The sequence below is a fragment of the Arctopsyche grandis genome, chromosome 10 (genome assembly GCF_051622035.1).
Source record: "Arctopsyche grandis isolate Sample6627 chromosome 10, ASM5162203v2, whole genome shotgun sequence".
Taxonomy (NCBI): Eukaryota; Metazoa; Arthropoda; class Insecta; order Trichoptera; family Hydropsychidae; genus Arctopsyche; species Arctopsyche grandis.
Window position 1 is genome coordinate 19,850,261 of NC_135364.1, and position 20,305 is coordinate 19,870,565.

Sequence of the window (20,305 nt, forward strand, 5' to 3'; positions counted from 1 at the left end):
ATTCACATTTGGGATGTTATCACCGAAACCAATGCTATTATGGTAATTGGACTATTCGTCACATTGTAGTCACAAAGACAATTTTTGCCATGAAAATCGCAATATTTGGCACTCAAGTTCTCGTTAGTATGATGGACTTTTCGGCTGCCAGATGTTCCGTTATAGAGATTTTAGTGACTTTGTGACCAGTAATCACCGAACCGCTATTATACCTGAGTAAACAATTCAAATTCATTTATGCGTCATATTTTTTTTTACACTGGCAGCATCCACCATAGCCGTCAGCTGTAGCTGGTTTGTTTCGAGTAAGGGCTGTATTTCACTGATTATGATTGATGATAATAATATTCATCAGCTTTACGTATATGATGTATAAAATAATTTCAATTTCAAAAATAACCTTATACTCGTTGTGTATTTGTATTTGCTGATTACATCATACTTTACTACAATTTACAAATTTACTTCATGTATTAATCTGTCAATTTGAACGGGAGCTATTCATCATTATCGATTTGTTCAAATTATTGATAGTTCGTAATGACCCCCTTTTTCCTGTTAGTGTAATTAACTTGTCGGTTTTGTTATTGCAGAATGGCGAACATACCACGAGGTTTTCTTTCCATTCTTCAAAGATGTCATAAACCGATGCTGAATCTTCCTTACAAAGTCAGATTTGAATCAAAATCTCCTATAGACATTGCAATACGTCACAGACCAGGTACGATGGATAAACGCTACCTGATCTGGTCTGGTAGATTCAAAAGTATGGAGGATATACCCGAACATGTAACGTATGTGGTCTTTAACTGTCATATTTTATATCTTAATAATTGTATATAATAATATATGTATATTTTAGTGTAGATGCGATGCAAAAAGCAAAAACCAAAGTAAGGATTCGCATTTGTAATATACTAATTGTTGTTGGATTGCTGGGTTCCATAATTATGATCATTACTGGAAAAAGGGCAGCTGGAAGGGGCGAATCTGTTGCAAAGATGAATATGGACTGGCATAAAGAAATCAATGCAAAACCTAAGTGAACCCTTATACTGCCATGTTCCTGCTCTAAGGAGTAGATATAGTCTACGTATGTAAAAAAGAAACTATTAAAAATAATCTATACACATGATTTGAATTGTCTAAAGATTTGAATCTACTCAAATCTTTTCAGAGTTAATAGAATAATTTTTATTATGATTACAATTGAAGCACAGTATTTTTTCTGTATAAATATACCGTTTTATGAAATAAATTTATGTTTTAATTACCATTTAATAAACTACACAAATAAAAACCACTTTAAAATATTACAACTTTACTTTAACAAACTATATTACGAAAAACAATGTACATATTATATAAAAATGCATGTTGATACTATTATATTATCTAACTTTTAATATGATCATTTTATGAAATTTCAGTCTCATTAGGAAGTTGGTTTATAGTAATTTCTGCATCTTTCCTTGAACAACTTTTGTGTTCGTTCTTTAATGACTTCTTCCACACTTAATTCCGATTGTAACAATCTTAACTGTAACGATACATTTAGAGATTAAAAAATAATACGAATCTAAGATTCAAAGTGATTAATTTTAAATTTGGTCATACCCTTGTTTGTTCTGATTTCAGTACTTTTAAATTGTCAATGTTGTTCATGTCCTTGTCTTTCAATTCTTTCAATTTTTTAACCTTTTCAGCACTAGCGAGAATGCATCTTTTAATGGCTACTTCGCGTTGACTGTGGCCACTCTGAATTTTTGAGAACAATTCTTGACAATTATTTTTCGCGTCGGAATTATCTTTGAACGAATCAGTTGGCACCGTCGTATTTAACGCATATATTATTTTGTCATCCAGAGATCTCATTTTGGTAAGGGTGTCCTACAAAAATAAATTATCTGATTGTATAAAATGGTTATGTAGAAGGGAATGGAATGTTTTTTTTTTATTAAAGTGATGATTTGAAGTTTTTCTATTAATATTTTGAATACAATTAAAGATTGAAATTTCTGAAGAAATTGTATATTTAAAATTTACATAAATAACAGGAGAAACTAAGTTAATGTAAAATATTGATATATTTGTGTGATAGTGAAGTTAAAAAATGTAAATTTCCAACAGAAAACACTATCAAAAAGTGCTGACAAGTTAATGAAATGTTTTTGTGATTTTTTCAATTGGTTAAATGTCTGGATTATTAGGTTTACTTGAAATTCGGAGAAATCTGGACATTCCATGATAAAGACGTATTTTTAGGTTATACCGATCGGTCGAACTGATCATAACAATTCATTTCACGCACATTATATAATTTAAATAAATGCCGCTGTCGATTTTGTAAACGGACTACTAGTCATATGTGAACTAGTCACAGGACAACCGGTCACTCTAGATCGGTCACACGTGATCACCCGTCACACTAAAACTGGTCACACCCTAAAATCGGTCAACCAGTTTTCTCGTAACCGATTTTAGGGTGGTCACACCCTAAAATCGGTCAACCAGTTTTCTCGTAACCGATTTTAGGGTGTGACCAGTTTTCTCGTGACCAGTTTTAGTTTGACGGGTGATCACGTGTGACCGATCTAGAGCGACCGGTTGTCCTGTGACTGGTTTACATATGACTAGTAGTCCGTTTACCAGCTTGAGTACTACGTGATGTTCGATACCAGTCGATCCATTTTTGAAGTCCAAAGTAAACTATGCCTTTGGGACTTGAAAGACAAAAGCTACAGTGATAGGATGGCGAAGAGACGAGCATGGGACGAAATTTTAAAAATTGTTACGATCAAAGCGGATTGCGGTGTCCCCCTCAATGCGGCCGCGATCGTCCGGAATAGCTACCGGCAGCTTACGGGCCGCACTGGACGATCCGGCAAGTGTGCTGAGGCCCTTATCTTCAGTATGATGGACTTTTCGGCTGCCAGATGTTCCATCATAGAGATTCTAGTGACTTTTGTGACCAATGATCACCGAACCACCTGCAACACCACCGAGCAGCACGGCTATATTACCGCAATATTTATTTATTTATTACAATCAATGTACACTCGTCATTACAGATCGCTCCAATGCGACGAGTATACGATAACGGTCAGAATACAATCAGAATACATAGAATATAATAATTAATCAAGTACAGAAATAATAATCATAGAGACATCTATGGATTATTTTTAGATTTTGTGCACAATTATTATTACAATTTTTATACACACACAATAAACACGAAATTATAGAGATGTCTATAGATTTCAGATTACTGTGCATAATTTCTATAAATTATACACACAGATTTGTGACAACAGGAAATGATCTGTGGCGGCTCGCTATACGACATGGTCGAGTTTGGTTACCTTCCTGCGAATGGGGACCAACTCGGCTGGGTTCGGAGAGCGGCTACTCACTTTGCCTTCAGCTGTCATAAATAAAACACGTGCATCAACATGCCAGTCGTCTCATTCGTTCATCCCCCATAGATCTATTACCAATTTTCAGGAACCGTTTCAACAATGATCAGATAAAATTGGCAAACTCTGATAGAGAAACGATCGACTTGGAGTCACAAAACCCCCAAATCTAACCAGCAATTTGACGACTCTAACCATCGTTCTCAGTGGTGCTAAATATACATATACGCCAGTGGCGTGCGCTGAAATTCTCTCTCTTTTTGTCGTACAGCCTTACTTAATGGGCACGAACGGGATACAAGAGGAACAGCCTGTTCCTCTTATATCCTGCTCGTGCACAATAAGTAAGGCTGTACGACAAAAAGGAGAGTGTAGGCATATAGTACTACTGAAATGATCTCATCGGGTCACTGCGACACATATCCAGGAAAGTCATTGACGCATGGCACACGCTCGCCTCGTAAAAAGGTCGACACGTGTCTCTATACACGTATCTGGGAAACAAAGGAAGAACACACTGAACCCATAAAAACCATGAACTACGTCCAGGCGTATGAACCCATAAAACCACGCTCGCAGCATAACTAGGGCAGTGCGAGTACTAAGAACAAAAGATGTGCACACGACACACTTCAACCCAAAACGTTTCTAAAGCAACGCAGCAACCTCCACCGGCAGAGTGAGCCTCTAGAGTTCAACTAGATCACATCTCCGAAGAAACCTCTTCGTACATACAATAACCATTGTACCAATTGAACGCAAATAAACGATCCTCTTTCAAACTACACAACACGTGTTTCGTTAGACCGGGATACGGTCAACATACCTTCCCTGTCTTACAAGAGAATTTCAGCGCACGCCACTGATATACACGCTACCATTAAGCCAAACTGCTGGCAAATATGTGCATCGCCGTGAAACTGTTGCTCGTTTACAGGCCGTAAATTATCCGTTGTAGTGGTGGATGTGACGTAGTCAGTCAGTCAGCGTTCGGCATCGAGTCAGTTGTCAGCCTGGTCGGTCGTGAGCGATCGCCGATTGGTGGCCGGCGATTGGTCAGAGGAGAGCGGATAGTGGGTGGTGGGCCGTCGACTCCTGGTGGTGTTCTCGTCGCCTCGCAAGCTTGCCGCCTCGTGCCTCGCCTTGCCTCGCCGAGTAGACTCTTCCGCAGCCCGCAACCACCAGCCACCAGCCACCAGCTCCAACCGCGCAGCCAACCCTCGCGCCGAGGCAAGTTCGCCGCCCCCTCCCACCTCCCACCTCCCACCTCCCACCTCCCACCTCCCCCCACCCCACCCCACTGTTGCCCGTTTGACATTCGACTGCATGTCCTTACCTCATACACGAAGCGTTCGCGCTCTCCCTCTCCCTCTCCCTCTCCCTCGCACACTTCTCTGCTCTTTCCCTCTCGCTCTGTTGCAATCCAAATTACACATCGCTTGTTCCGCTCGTTTGTTGCTCGCTCGTCGCATATTCCGATGCAACACCACTACACCACTGCATATTTCAAATGTCGTTGACGTATTCTCTACTCTACAACTAGCTCTATCGATCTTATGCGAGCGATCGACCTTGACCCTTTTCCAATCGGCTGCAACTGGTGGAGATCAGGTCCGACCTGTTGATACTCCTGGTGCACTGCCACTTTCGTACATCGTGCCCAACAACTGTACGTATAGTAGATTCAACATCGAATTTATATACAAATTTAAGTTTTCGATTCATTATAGCCTGGGATGATTCTGAATATATATATGTATACAGGCCCGACCCGAGGGTATATGGCGCCCTTAGGCAGATTGGTTTCTTCTTCTTCTTGTTAACCCTTTGCCCGCGGCAATAAATATAGCGAACGAGCCCTGTACACGCCGCACCTTTTTCGCGAATTTGGCAATCGAGTTTTCGACCTTAAATACAGATTTTAATATTTACTCAAGTAACCAGATATGTTATAATTAACACATAAAGTATTATTTTAAACAATAAAATACATAATATATCTCGTGGTTTTCGATTAATTGTCAAATAATCATTCTTCATAATTGTATGAAGACGTGACGTCACATTAGACGGGGCTTCAGTATGGTTCCACAAAAAACTAATTTTGACTGGTATATATTCATTTTAAGCAAATTGAATAGATGACATTCAACTCTCAGTAATATATTCAACCAATTTTGAACCTTAAAACAGTTGAAATAGGCCTCAAAATCCCGTGCAAAGTTCAGAAATTATATGGAAGACGGCCGCACTACAGACTTGTCGGTTAATGCCTTGTCCGCATCCGGACGTTGGCGACCACCTCATCGATTATTTGAAGATATCCGCATCGGTCTTCATATCTTCGGCGCTCATATCGGTCCACATGCGCATGTTTCGAAGCCAAGATTACTATTTCTTCTTCTATTTTCCCCATGGTTATCAAATGGAGATATTCGTATTTTGGACCCCGTATCATGTGTCGGAAGTACTCCATCTTTCTCCGCTTGATGACAGAAACAAGTTCCCTGCTGCTCCCCATCATGCCGAGGACAGCTTCGTTTGATATCTTTTTAGTCCACGGAATCTTCAGCATTCGCCTGTAGACCCACATTTCAAAAGCTTCGATTGGTTTCACCCCGCTTAAATTTTTAAACAATAAATTTTATGTTAAACCAGCAGAATAGACCAGTGGTTAGCATATAATGTTTTTTTTTGACAGAGTGGTCATGGGTTCGTATCCCACTGGTTTCTGTCGGCCAGACCATGGATTTGTGACTCCAGGTCGATCGTTTCCTATCAAAGTTTATCAATTTATTGGTAAACAACAAATTGGCAACCTTGCCCATTTTCTCGCTAATCTCGAATTTCGCTGAATTGTATAAAATGCTGCAAATTTACAATATGGCGCCCCTAGGCACGTGCCTAGAATTTAACATACACATCATTAATAACCATTCACCATCTCTTTCATACGAAGGCCTCTCCAACACGCTTCCATATTGAGTAAGGTGACCATTTTTTCCAAAAACATATTTCTAAATACTTCAATAGTTTAAAACGAAGATTAAATAATCATGGACAAAAATTTATGAAAAAAAAGGAATTCATTTTCAAGAATGCTCTTATAAAATTCAACACAAGACTGGTTAAAATTATACTAAGTGATTAGCTAACATTTTAAGGTTTCCACATTCAAATTTCGTTTTGTCACTATATATTGTTTATCAAAATGAAAAATCCTTCGGCTGATGCATTTGTTCCAACAAACATTTGAATAATTTGGCAATATTTTTGTAGGAGACATCATTTTCGCCGAAGACTGTATATTTATCTATCTATTAGATAAAAAAACTATATTACATAAAAAAGTGTGCTGATTTTATCTCACGATTTACCAAAAAACCAGTACGAATGGTTACCTTAATTTTGAACAAGTCTCACTCTTTGCACCCTTCTACATTTTTAGCATTTATTTTGTCCACCTTATGTCCGTTTTTTTCTAGATACATACTTCTTTGAGTGCTTTGGACTTGGTGTAACATTTTGGCGTTCAATACCCAAGTTTTCAATCTGTCAATACTTTGTCCTAAAAACGTATAATTGTGACATACATATAACTATACATATAATTTGATTGTTAATTCATGTATCAATTCCTTCTCGAAACAACCCGATTCCTTCTTGATATCAACAGGCACAACACTAGTATTAAATATTGATTTAACTTACAATTACTAGGAAAGAGCATTCGCGTGTATCTGAAATTCTAAATTTGTAATTATAAATTCAATTCAGTAGTTTTTGCAATAGGCGAATTTTAAATATGCGATTCCTATTGAATAAATTTTCGTAAACTGTTTGTTTTTTTTTATTATTTAAGTCATGTTAATTAAGTGTTCAACCGTTTCAGTGAAAGTTGAACATTGAATGCTTTAGTGTTTTGGTACTTAAAGATAAAAATGAAATGGAAAAATTATTTTTTTCTGATTTTTCTTCGTCATTGCAAAGCAAGTAGTGTATTTTTTTAAAACTGCCCAATATTTGATTACATATGTTCAGTGTTTATGAAAGTGTGTTTAATATTTACTTTAAACATTCTCATATTATTTTCACAGATGAGTGCCCACAAAAATAGATTCAAGACCACAGGTCTCAGTGCCGAAGAGATGAGGAGGAGGAGAGAGGAAGAAGGTATACAACTTCGAAAACAACGCAGAGAACAGCAATTGCTCAAACGCAGAAACGTTCTAACTCCTCACTCTTTAGACTCACCTCAAGTGTGTAATCTTCATTCAAATTTCACTTTCCGTTTTGGTTTTCTGACAATTATTTCACGTTTTTATTATTTACATAGGGTGATGCAAATGGTACTAATGCGTCTGACGAAATTACTCCTGAAATGGTGCATGCATTATACAGTGATAATTTAAAAGATCAACTTGAAGCTACTCAGAAATTTCGAAAACTTCTCAGCAGGGAACCAAATCCTCCGATAGACAAAGTTATAGAAACGGGTATCGTGCCTCGTTTTGTTGAATTTCTCAAAAATGATTTCAACTGCACTCTTCAGGTGATAATTTAATATATGTATATCGTACGGAGTAGTTAATGTATGTGGTATTGAATTGTATCTAAATATTATGTGAAATGTTTCAGTTTGAGGCGGCATGGTCTTTAACTAACATAGCGTCTGGCACATCGGAACAAACTCGTTTGGTCATCGACGCGGGGGCTGTCGAAGTTTTTGTATCGCTTCTGAATAGCCCGTATGAAGATGTGTGCGAACAAGCTGTTTGGGCTCTGGGAAACATTGCTGGAGATTCTGCACATTGTCGAGATTGTGTTCTCAATGCTGAAATACTCCCGCCGCTTTTACAGTATGCCGAGTTTATAAATTTCATGTTTTGTTTAAAAAATAATTGTTTTTTAAATGAAATTGTGCCTATGTGAAATATCGTATACGAAATTCTTCAATTGGAATACAAGAGAGTAATTAGCATGTAAATTTTCAGGTTGTTAAATAAATCTACTCGGCTCTCTACTACAAGAAACGCTGTGTGGGCTCTTTCAAATCTCTGTAGGGGAAAAAGTCCACCTCCAAACTTTGACAAAGTTTCTCCAGGTTATATTTGCATATTCTAGTATATTTAATTACGTATAGTATCAATGAATTGTTTATTAAACCAATTGAATATTATCATCTTAGGTTTACAAGTTTTATCTCATTTATTGTTCCACAACGATCCGGACGTTCTTAGCGATGCTTGTTGGGCAATGTCCTATTTATCAGATGGTCCTAATGAGAAGATACAGGCTGTTATAGATACAGGAATATGTCGCAGATTAGTCGAATTACTCGAGTAAGTTCATTACTAATAATTTTATACATCATAGTAAAATTCGTGGCATTTATTAATTGTTTATTTTGTCGTTGTTGTAGTTTTCCACAAGTTACCGTCGTATCGGCTGCACTGAGAGCTGTCGGCAACATAGTAACCGGTGACGATTGTCAAACACAAGTCATCATCAACTGTGGGGTGCTTCCATATTTACGAAAGCTAATTGGCGGTATCGGTGATGATGTTAGAAAAGAAGCGTGCTGGACAGTTAGTAATATTACTGCAGGAAACCGCCAACAGATTCAAGCAGTAATCGATGCTGACATTTTCCCTATTTTAATAAACGTTTTAAGTAAAGATTCTTATAAAACCAGAAAAGAAGCAGCTTGGGTCATAACGAATGCGACTAGTGGTGGTTCTCATGACCAAATCAGGTAATGTTTTTAACTATTACATGTACATATATTCACAATTATATAATTTGACGCACTTTTGGATATGATTAAGCTACTTTATATTTATATATTTATATGTTTATAATTTCATATAAACATTTTTTTTCGATAGATATCTAGCCGATCAGGGTTGCATAGCGCCGTTGTGTGAATTACTTACTGTGCAAGATCCTAAAACTGTGCAAGTCGCTCTGAATGGTCTTGAAAATATTTTGAAAGTTGGTGATCATTCAAACCAACAAGTAAATCCATATGCTGTAATAATCGAAGAATGCTATGGTAAAATTTCATTTTAACTCTTATTTTATTTTGTGTCCCATTTATGCATTACTGATTCAATTGTTTTCGATTTAGGTTTAGATAAAATAGAGTATCTTCAATCTCATAAAAATATTGAAATATATCAAAAAGCATTTGATATTATTGAGCATTACTTTGGATCGGAAGAAGAGGATGGTAGGATTGCTCCGTGTGTATCGAGTTCGAATGATCAATTCCAATTCAATTCTGATCAGTCGGTTCCAATGGGAGGGTTTCAGTTTTGATGAGGTATCTCTTTTTTTTATTACGACATATTAATATATATATTAACGTATTTGTATTTTTTTTTAATCATGGTTATTTCTTTTTTAGAGAGTGACCAAGTTTTTATACAAGTCATAAATCAAATATGAAGATTACCATAGAATACTTTATTACTCGACCATTATATGATAATTTATAATAAATATTGCTCACATTGTAACTGAGACATCTAGAAAAGAATGAAAGTTATATCAAATTTCAACTTTTGATAGTAATGAAATACTTATTATTGTTATTGTTATTCTTGATTTTGCATGAAATATTGCATTATAAATGAATTGGTTATTCAATACTACTGTTCCATATGATGTTAACATGCATTAATTTAACTCACTAAAGTAAAATACTTTAAAACAATGTATACTTCATCTCTTTCTGTGAAATAATGTTTAACTTGTAGACGATTCAATCTGATTGAACCGATAGAAAATTTCAAGATTATTTTAATGTTTTTTTTTTATTGAATCAAATTAATTTGTATAAATAGAGATTAAATCATTTTATTTTGATGTTAAACATATTAATTCAATATATTTATACATATTTGTATATGCTATCAACTTTTAACTCGAGCAAAGATTTGAGATTATATTTTTCTTCTATTAACCTATAATGCCATAGAGCTATGTTGCAACATCTCGATTCTCGTATTGATCCAACTTATCTAAATTCATTTAAACGTGTTATCCATTCATTCATTGGCTTCACGAGGGCTTTGATTTCAGGATTGAGGAGATAAATTAGTTTCAGGTGACAATGTGAAATAACACAGGTTTTGCAAATTCGATTTTGGAAAAGGATGTCCTTCGATAACTGCTTCACTGGCGTGTCGACGACTTTGCCGGAAACTTGCTTGTGTATAAGTGTGTATATCCTCGATTCGTATACATAAATTTACTAGTCACATTTGCAATACCAATATTAATGGTGCATTTTTATACACACACAATGTGAATCTCCGGTGTTTGGTCAACATTTATATGAATGCATATTATTTTGTAGAAGTTTATTACCTTTCAATTTTATTTATTGTTGAATAAATTAATTTGCTTTATTGTGCATTTCTAAAAGATGAGCTTGTTTTATTTCTACATGTTTGTGTTGTCTTAATTGAGCCGAGTTAAATATAATAAAAAATAAGTGCCACATTTGGTTGATTTTGACAAATTTTTTAATTGAATTCGTTTACACGATCGTTAATTGGATAAGAGATCGACATTATGTCTTACGCAGTATAAAATATTTGAATAAATTTTAAAGTGCGTTAAAGAGTAGTTTTTTTTTATGTAAAGGGAAATTTTTACTTAATTTTAACTTAATTTTACTTTTAATATTTTAAACATATTTTTTTGATTAACTGAACCGGATTTAGTTAATTTAGTTAACATAGTTATTTTATTGGTTAATTTAGTTATTTATTAGTTAAAATATCGATTTTAAAATGTAATACGATTGTTTTAATGGCTGGCTTTTGTGTTCTTACGATCGAATCAGCTGTCAAAATCTCAGTGATAGGTTAACATTATATATTTGCGTCTGGATTGACAGTTTATCAACGAAAATTTGAAATTTAGATGTAAATATGACTTTACGCAATCAGGTAGATACAAAATATTAACTAAATTGCCATTTGTTATTATTTTTATTCGTTAGGCATTTTAATTTGTCTTGAATTTTTACAATTGCGCATTTGAGCTTTCAGGTTTTAAATTGTTTTAAGAAGTTACATAAGGCTCGGAAACTTATTTTCAATGGAGACGATAGGGCACTTCAAATGACTAGATTTCAAATTAACGATGAATTTAATAAGAACAAATCCATCGACGATGACGCAAAGATTAAAGAAGCAAGTACACTGCGTATTGAAATACATACATTATAGTTTAATACAATTCTAACTTCTCATATATTTTTTAGTTGGTTGAATTTGGTTTGGCTGTAGAGTACGAGTTAAAAACGACCGTCATACAAGCCAAGGAAGTTAAACCTGGTGTATATGGTGAGTTTAAATATTATTTTGATACTTGGTTATATGTATCGTACAATAATTTATTTTACTTTTAGAGGCCAAAATAAATCCTGAAACGCGTAAATTGGATAATGTCATGTTCAACGAGGAGCTGGTCGAATCTCTCGATGTGGGTACAGACAAGAAAAAGTGTTGTAAAGAATATGACGTCAAATAATTTTCGTTAAATTTATGTATATCAATCTAATTATTTGCGCTTAATTTAGTTATGTTATTTAATTTATAGATGGAATAAAATATTGTTGTCTACATATATTCATATTATGTTTATTCTTAGTTTTTATTATAAGATTACGTATATTATTAAATAAAGATTGTATTGACTTAATCAGTAGCGGTCATGTAAAATGTACTGCATATGGACATCTACGATTCCACATACAAAAACCGGTTTACTGCAGTACCTCGGTCTTTATGCACGAGCCGTGCCTGGATGTAATGATAACTGGGTTACTGAGCTTTTATATTACTGACTAATTTGGCTTAAACTTCAACCATATTTATGAGAGTGATGAAATAGTTCATGTTAATATTTTGCATGGTAATTGAAGCCACATTGGAAAAAATTATAAGTATAATAATATGAAATAGTTTTATATTTTGAGTTCGTATGGACAGAAAATGAAGAACATATTCTCTTTACCGCTTTTTCACTTTTCGTTAACTTTCCATTTCTCATGCAAACTTACCCTATTGTGCAAGTACCATAAAAAGTTTCACTCCAAAAATAGATAGCCAAATGAATATGATGACACATCTGTTTGTAGATAATTTTCGAAACATTTTATATAATAAAACACATTTTGATAAAATCGATTCCAGTAAGTTGAGAATAAACTGTAAATCGATAGGAAGATAGGGAGGATAGTGCAATCCCTATCGTCCATATAATTAAATATCATCATCATCTACAGCCGTTCACCATCCGCTGATGGATGAAGGCCTCTCCAACACGCTTCCAATCGTCTCTGTTTTGCGCAACTCTCATCCATCTCACTCCACATATTTTCCTTATTTCATCTATCAATCTTTCCTGTGATCTTCCTTTTACCCTCTTGCATTCTTTCAGGTACCATTCTAGTACTTCTTTTGTCCACCTTTCGTCCATTCTTCTAGCCACGTGGCCCGCCCATTGCCATTTCAATCTCTTCACTCTATCCACTACTCTTGTCATACTTCTCACCCACATATTCCGTTTCCTATCTTTCCTCGTTATGCCAAGCATACACCGTTCCATACTTCTTTGAGTGCATTGGACTTAATGTAGGATCTTGGCGTTCAATGTCCAAATTTCGCATCCATACGTCATCACTGGGAAAAAGCATTGTTCGAAAATCTATTTCTTCAACAAAGAGTGGAATTTTTTATTTAAAAACAACATTCATTCGTCCAAAAGTTCATATATTTAGTTATATTTCTTCTAGTAAAGAAGAAGAAATATAACTAATTATATGAGCTGTTATATTTGAATGTTGCGGAAGTCCAATTTTCAGTTCCGAAAACACTATTATTGTTTGACACACTATGTATTTCACAAATTGTTATCGTTTATTTTAAATCGATATGTCCAGAATCTCGGAAAGGCAGAATAAACGTATTACAGGCCACCAGTATTTTTTTAATATTGTTAAACGCAAAACATATTTAATGATTTGTGAAATATTTCTCGAAATGAAGAAAAGTGAACTTATGCTACTTTCAAATACAACGCATCATATAATTACTACAAAAGCTCAATAATAATATTGATTAAAAATATAAATAAATAAATAATGATGCAATATTATCCATTGAGTCTGTAGGAATATAGCACGACTTGTGCTATTACGAATCAAAACTAGTGATCTCATCATCGATCCTGTACAAACATGCATAACTAAAGGGCAACGTCCCCCTTTGACCATTCCAGAAGAAAGACTTCATCGCTCGATCGTAAAACGAACGAAACCCAACAGTGATGGTTTACCTGTTAATCCTTCCTGGTATATGTTTGTATATATGTACATATGTATAAAAAATATGTATGTATGTAAAAATAAATAAATAAATAAAATAAATCAGGCAACCGTAACACATGTCTAAAAAGTCGCGTGGCACACGACCCCATTCTCAAACGAACGACGTGCTGGCACTGACCCCATAGCTATAAACCACACGTGTACCGAAGACACGTGCCTCGAAAACAGGTCAACACGTGTCCCTAACACACGTTTCCTGGATACGAAAACAAAGCATCTGCACACGGCACGCTTCAAGCCAGAACGTATATAAAGCGACGCACCAGCTCCCAACACCAGAGTGAACCTCTGGAGTTCAACCAGATCACTTCTACGAAGCTCAACCTCTTCGTACATACAATAACCATTGTAACAATCGAACAACAATAAACGATCCTCTTACAAACTACACAATATGTGTTTCGTTAGGCCGGGATACGGTCAACATACCTTCTCTGCCTTACAAGTCCTGATGAATATAAGTGGGTAGCCACAGCAGCAAGAAGACAATTTGACAATATGACAGAGTACTCTGGTGCAAGAGACAGATTGGAGCGCATCCAGAAGAGATTCTTGAGGTACATCGGCAGCCGTTTTGGATTATCCTATACATCCTATGAAGATGCTTGTAGGTGTCAGCATCTGCTTCCACTTGTCAAAAGAAGGGAGATAGCTGACATCTTAACAATTTTGAACATCCTTAACGGCTCGATCGACTGTCCTCAATTATTGAGCAGACTATCGTTGCGTGTGCCAAATAGAATGACCAGGTGTAATGAGCTCCTTTACATACCTAATTATGGAAGAAGCTCATTCATCTGGCGTGCAAGCTCCACCGTCAATAAACTACTTTCTACAATTTCTATGTTTGACGTATTTAATATTAATGCTATACAAGCTAGAGTGATTATTGCAAATTTGTTTTTCGATGATTAATTTTATTGAATATTTACGATTGTGATTATGAATTTTTATTTTGATGTATTTATTTTGTCTTTTTGTTTATTGTTATATATTATATTATTTTTATTATTTCATATTTTTTATCATATTATTATCGTTTTGTTATTCTTATTATTTTGATATTTTTATTATACTGTTATTTCTATTTTTTCTTTTTGTTTTCTCTAATTATCTTACTCTATTATCATTTTTGTTTCTTATTTTAAATGTTTAAGCTTTTCTTTTTTTACCCATATGCGAAAATTATTAATGGTTTACTTAAAATAATTATATTTTTTTTACTATCAATCTATGTAACATAATAAACTGTAAATTTTCCAAATAAATAATAAATAAATAAATAAAGAGACGCGATAGCATAGACTATAGAGGCTGAAGTTTTATCTTGATTACATAAAATCTTACTAAATTCTAATAAGAATCTAGCAAATGGCGACTTAGCAAACATTGGGAGAAGTTATATTTCGAATTACGAATAAGCGACTCGTTGGATCCCCTTCGATTCAGCTGAAAAATAAATCTACCGAGAAAATAAGATGGATTTCAAAATAAAAAGTGCAATCTGAGGGTAACATTGACATGGGTTGATGGTGGTGGTTCAGTAGGCACCGGTGATCGAGCAGTAGAATATAGTAGAGTAGTATTTGGCAGGGTGCATTTGGGGGTGGCGGTGGTGGTCGCCTGCATCGATCGTTGGCTATTGTCGGTCGCAGTCGGTTGGTTGGGGGAGGGTTGGGCTCGGGAGGACAACTGGACATGGCGGTGGACTTCTCGGCCACCTACAAAGTCCTCGTGCTCGGAGACTCCAACGTCGGTAAAACCTGTCTCGTCCACAGGTACTGCGACGAGCGCTACTACGACACTTACATCTCGACTATTGGTGAAAATACGCTTTTCCAGCTTTTCTTATTTCCTTTCTCTACTCCTACACTCTCATATCTAACATCTCTCAGATCCCACAATCTACATTCATACATATGTATCTGGTGATTATGTTATCTTTTCGTTTCACATTTAGAAATTTCCTTTATTTGATTCACGAGTGCATCTTTGATTCTTTGTGACTATTGCGCTTATTTACACGTCACCTGTCGCATATTGATCGGTACTTGGGAACAATACGCTGTATTTACGATAGCGTGCTTAGTCACAACTGAAATATAATATGACACATCATTTCGATATAAGAATATTAAATTTTCATTCGATAAAAAGTAAAATCTATATATATAAAAATTAATGTCTGTGTGTGTGTGTGTGTCTCGAATAGGCTCCTAAACCACTCAGCCGATTACGATGGATCTTTCAGGATTTGTTGTATGCATGTCCGGGAAGACTACTGTAATAAAAAATTCGGGAAAAAACGGGAACGGAAACGGGAAAAACGGGAATAAGTGTCATTCTCTATAATTTCAAATGTTTTCGCGTCGCGACCAGGGTGTTCGCTGCCTGCGTTGTTCCGACAAATGGGAACGGGAACGAGAACGGGAAAGGGAACGGGAACGAGAACGGGAACGGGAACGGGAACGGGAATTGCATGCGTTATTGTGGCATTGCAACGCATGCAGGGTTCAACTAGTGTACCTATAAATAATAAGGTTGGAGATTTTGCATAAATTTTGCCTGTAACTAAAATCATATTTCATTCTGAATAATTATTCTAGTATATTTCGTATCTTAAATGAAGCTCTGTCGTAATTTAATTTAAATAAAAAAATATTCTCAATTTACCAGGATCGAACTAATCGGGACAATTTCAGTCATTAAAAATCTTAAAATCACCCAATCAAGTTTTATACACATAGAGACGGTTCATATACAAGTATACAATATGCACATGATGTTTAAAAAGCTAAAATTGTATAATATAAATGACTATTTTTCAAAATACATGGATGAAGCGGAAAATCGATTTTTCTGGATGTTTTTTGAGATTGTTATTTTATATGTGTAGAACAATAAATCATTTTATTTGTTTACAAATTCATCCTGCGGTCCATTCCCCGTAAATACATTAAAAATTATTTATTTATTTTTTAAATTATATGTATTGTCTTTGTTCAGATAAAATTTTAAATATCCGTACAAAATATATACCCAATTATAAGTGATCATTATGAAAAATGAATTTAACGATTTTTTAGTTTCCAGTTTATAACATATCCAATTTATTTCTTTAGTGGAATTAAGTTAAAAATCACTGATTTAATATTCTTTTGGAATTTTTAAATGAAAATTTCTATAAAAGGATCGCATTAGAATTTAATTTTTATCAATATGGTCATATTAACACTTTGTGTCTGCTATCGATTTTTCTTTGTTCTATGATTCATCAACACTGTATCATATGTCATGATTATAGATTAGAAAGGAGTGGTCTTTTTTTTAAGAATATACTGCAGTCACTGTTGAATATATTTTTAATTTAATTTTTTCTTTTCTTTGTCGCAGGTATTGATTTTAAGCAAAAGATAATAAATTTAGACGGTGTGCCAGTGAAGTTGCAAATATGGGATACAGCAGGTCAGGAGCGCTTTCGTACCCTTACCACGGCATATTACAGGGGCGCCATGGGAATCCTCATCATGTATGATGTGACCAGTTTAGAATCCTTTAATCACTTATCTTACTGGTTACGAAACATACAAGAGGTATGTGTACGCCTAATTAATCCATTTACACAGTTGAGTGATTGAAAAATTGCTTGTTGAATGATGATTGGTTTCATTTTGCAGAATGCATCTCCAGATGTGGTCAAAGTATTAGTTGGTAACAAATGCGAAGTGGTGGGTATACAAAGGGCTGTGACGGCAGATAGAGGTCAAAAGGTTTTCATTTGAATTTATTTAATATAATATGATGTGTGTATCAATAAGAAGTGGATAGCCTTGTCAACCGATTATGATAATTTATAGATTGCTGATGACTTCGATATGCCATTTTTCGAAGTTTCCTGTAAGGAAAATATCAATATTGAAGAATCGTTTATAACGTTAGCTAGGAAAATAAGGGAACAAAGAGAGAATCGGGTAATTATTTGAATGTTGCAATAATTTTTATTAATAAATATGTATATGTTTTAATACATTATGGTTTTTTAAACACTTATTGATATTTTTAATAAATATAATTATTATATCAAACTACGTATGTAATCAAAATTTTTAATTTTTAAAAACATATACATAAAATATATGGAAAATACATAATGGTGGGAAAATATTGATATTGATGAGTCATATTAATTTCAGGGAAATGCCTTTGATTCTTCGGATAATGATAAAGACCACCGTTTGGGTGCTAGTCTTTATCTCCGAAGCGATTCTCCTAATGACCAGGACAAGTCAAGGTGTTCTTGTTAAGTTAAGATCATCGTCGCTATCAGCCAGAGCCGGATTGAGTGCACTTTCTGAAATACTGTACGAAGAGCCCAACGGACTAGGAGCTCCTTCCTCTGGCCTAGGCGCAGTAGGCGCACTGCTTGGTCCGGCCCTGCTCACAACTCTCCGCTTTTGAGTTTTCGACGCTTTCGTATTATCTGAACACGTTTCCTCGGGAAGTATTGAGAAAAAACAAATGTGATATTTTGTCGCTTTTATCATAGATTTTAAGGGTCTGAAAAGTGTGTAACGCTATCAATATTTTAACAATAAATTTGTAACAATTGTGCATTTGCTATATTGATGCTTCTTTTATCATTTGTAAATCAATCTATGGAATAAATATAGTTTTATAAAATGTTTTCTTAATTAATTTTTTTAATTATTGTACCACTCACGTCATAAAAATTGCAAGCACAATCAGTATAATTTGCTATTTAATATTGTTACAATTATGAGAGATTGGCATACTAAAGAAAAAAATAAAATTTTATCTCATTCATAACATCTATTCTTCATTATTTTTTTGTTTTTCACCCAAAATCCATTCAGAGTAAATAGGGGCAATCATTTTCATCTTCATTAGTCATATTCTGCTCCTATAGTTATGCTGATGTCGCCAGATAGCACTTCGGTCTTGTGATACCAACGGTTTGTATCAACAACAACTAAAATCAAATTAGAAATATTTCAGTATTTACATACATAAAAATTATTTGATTATATTTACTTTTAAATAATGTCACAAGTTCTCCATCATCATTTATCTGTTATAAACCTTGGCCCACTTTTTGCATGGGATGACTTTAGTGAGGGTGGGCAATCCTAGATCTTGATAATTTCGAGCCAATAACCAACTTTACTGCAAATATGTATTTGTATAAGAATATTACACTTACTAACTTCCCCTGGGTGCATAACTACATTCATTGATGTGCAACTATAGAGACATTCTGGTGGTGGTGCGAGATACCACCGTTTTCTACCCTTTAGCTGTGCTTGCCATGACGGATGTACAACATTATCAACCTTAATTTATAGAAACATTTCAAAATTATTAGTCTATATCTAATATATTGAGACGCACACTTCATATTTTTAAACTCACATGCATTTGAGCACCATCTCCAGGGCCTCCCATGAATATCCAATCAATAGCATTGTTTTCAGCTGAATGGGGCAAAAAGTATGGTTTACTATAATAAAGTCTGAGAACCCTAGCAATGCTGTCGTGGCAGTTACTCCAACCTATATACCTTTAAATATATATAAATGTATAATGAGTATAAATAGAAAATAAAAAATAGCCTCAATTAATTTATTAAAAATAAATATCTTGCCAGGGTTTTGTTCCATTAGTCAAATTTGCTCTTTCATTATTCATCTCCAATGCTTCATACAGACTTCCAAATTCAGTTTTATATGGGAAAAACTGACAATCTCTAGCTGCTTCTCCAAGTTCAGTTTCAGTGTACAATTTTTTAAAGAACCAAAAATTAAAAACCTAAAATCGATCAATATATCATTCAACTAAAATACTAAAACATTAAACATTAGTTATAAGATATAAACTACAATAAACCTTAAGAGCCTCCCAAGATAACGTGGCATCAGTGACGACTATTGGAACTCCACTATATGCGTAGTGATCCTCAAATTCTTCGGGAGTCAGGTTTGATAGTCTTTGTATTGTTTTGATATTGGTGCACATAGAGCACCTCTCTGGTGGTCGAGTAGCTTTCGTCAAGTAATTGGGCATATCAATCCAACACTAAGTATAAGCATAAAGTATAAAATGAATTGAATAAGATGAAAATGAGATATGTAGGTAATAAATATGGCTTACCCTATCATTTTGGTGACTTCCTGCATACAAATATGAACTTATTCCTAATATAGTTGTTATAATCACAACATATTTTTTTATAGGAAGCTGTTTATTTTTAGAAACAATATTTTTTTTTTTCGTTAATATTTTGGTTAGATCAAAATCTTGAACACCAAATTTTTTGCATTTTGTTAAAATACACTTAACTCGCCTTTCAGTCTCTTGGCGTTGTTTCAGCGTCACTTTACCGTTACTCTCCATAGCTATTTTCTCACTGAAGGAGTACAGGAGGCTTGGCTCCTTTTTAAGATAAATTTAAACAGGGGTT

The 20,305-nt window shown here is 34.6% G+C and overlaps 7 protein-coding genes across 8 annotated transcripts; 4 read left to right on the forward strand and 3 right to left on the reverse strand.

The window, feature by feature from the left end:
• The first annotated feature begins 214 nt into the window (after window positions 1–214).
• On the forward strand, window positions 215–1,382 carry LOC143918227 (UPF0389 protein GA21628). 2 transcript variants are annotated; one of them, XM_077440003.1, is made up of 3 exons: window positions 215–305; window positions 594–794; window positions 863–1,382. In XM_077440003.1, exons 2-3 carry the CDS (start codon window positions 595–597, stop codon window positions 1,044–1,046), a joined length of 384 nt encoding a protein of 127 aa, XP_077296129.1. In that variant the 5' UTR covers window positions 215–305; window position 594; the 3' UTR covers window positions 1,047–1,382. The 2 variants fall into 2 exon arrangements, with proteins under 2 accessions (XP_077296129.1, XP_077296127.1); XM_077440001.1 differs by having other exon boundaries at window positions 268–370; window positions 863–1,315.
• On the reverse strand, window positions 1,139–2,436 carry Ccdc58 (Coiled-coil domain-containing 58). The gene is made up of 3 exons (XM_077440000.1): window positions 2,217–2,436; window positions 1,618–1,890; window positions 1,139–1,540 (listed from the first exon to the last, which is right to left on the reverse strand). Exons 1-3 carry the CDS (start codon window positions 2,244–2,246, stop codon window positions 1,436–1,438), a joined length of 408 nt encoding a protein of 135 aa, XP_077296126.1. The 5' UTR covers window positions 2,247–2,436; the 3' UTR covers window positions 1,139–1,435.
• A 359-nt stretch (window positions 2,437–2,795) lies between these two features.
• Window positions 2,796–4,737, reverse strand: LOC143917730 (uncharacterized). The gene is made up of 2 exons (XM_077439310.1): window positions 4,298–4,737; window positions 2,796–2,990 (listed from the first exon to the last, which is right to left on the reverse strand). The coding sequence occupies exon 1, from the start codon at window positions 4,735–4,737 to the stop codon at window positions 4,399–4,401; it is 339 nt and encodes a 112-aa protein (XP_077295436.1). The 3' UTR covers window positions 2,796–2,990; window positions 4,298–4,398.
• Window positions 4,391–10,942, forward strand: Kap-alpha1 (karyopherin alpha1). Its single transcript, XM_077440004.1, has 10 exons — window positions 4,391–4,649; window positions 7,517–7,678; window positions 7,756–7,971; window positions 8,058–8,278; window positions 8,414–8,523; window positions 8,608–8,761; window positions 8,842–9,174; window positions 9,308–9,474; window positions 9,550–9,744; window positions 9,829–10,942. Exons 2-9 carry the CDS (start codon window positions 7,517–7,519, stop codon window positions 9,738–9,740), a joined length of 1,554 nt encoding a protein of 517 aa, XP_077296130.1. The 5' UTR covers window positions 4,391–4,649; the 3' UTR covers window positions 9,741–9,744; window positions 9,829–10,942.
• Window positions 10,943–11,246: 304 nt separating this feature from the next.
• On the forward strand, window positions 11,247–13,416 carry LOC143918287 (complex III assembly factor LYRM7). The gene is made up of 4 exons (XM_077440077.1): window positions 11,247–11,380; window positions 11,483–11,626; window positions 11,698–11,779; window positions 11,845–13,416. The coding sequence occupies exons 1-4, from the start codon at window positions 11,363–11,365 to the stop codon at window positions 11,964–11,966; spliced, it is 366 nt and encodes a 121-aa protein (XP_077296203.1). The 5' UTR covers window positions 11,247–11,362; the 3' UTR covers window positions 11,967–13,416.
• Window positions 13,417–15,410: 1,994 nt separating this feature from the next.
• Window positions 15,411–18,653, forward strand: RabX4 (RAS oncogene family member RabX4). The gene is made up of 5 exons (XM_077440076.1): window positions 15,411–15,649; window positions 17,221–17,420; window positions 17,505–17,597; window positions 17,685–17,798; window positions 18,021–18,653. The coding sequence occupies exons 1-5, from the start codon at window positions 15,526–15,528 to the stop codon at window positions 18,129–18,131; spliced, it is 642 nt and encodes a 213-aa protein (XP_077296202.1). The 5' UTR covers window positions 15,411–15,525; the 3' UTR covers window positions 18,132–18,653.
• Window positions 18,530–19,914, reverse strand: LOC143918285 (bifunctional arginine demethylase and lysyl-hydroxylase PSR). Its single transcript, XM_077440075.1, has 5 exons — window positions 19,732–19,914; window positions 19,490–19,653; window positions 19,258–19,405; window positions 19,049–19,178; window positions 18,530–18,817 (listed from the first exon to the last, which is right to left on the reverse strand). The coding sequence occupies exons 1-5, from the start codon at window positions 19,906–19,908 to the stop codon at window positions 18,732–18,734; spliced, it is 705 nt and encodes a 234-aa protein (XP_077296201.1). The 5' UTR covers window positions 19,909–19,914; the 3' UTR covers window positions 18,530–18,731.
• Between the last annotated feature and the right edge of the window lie 391 nt (window positions 19,915–20,305).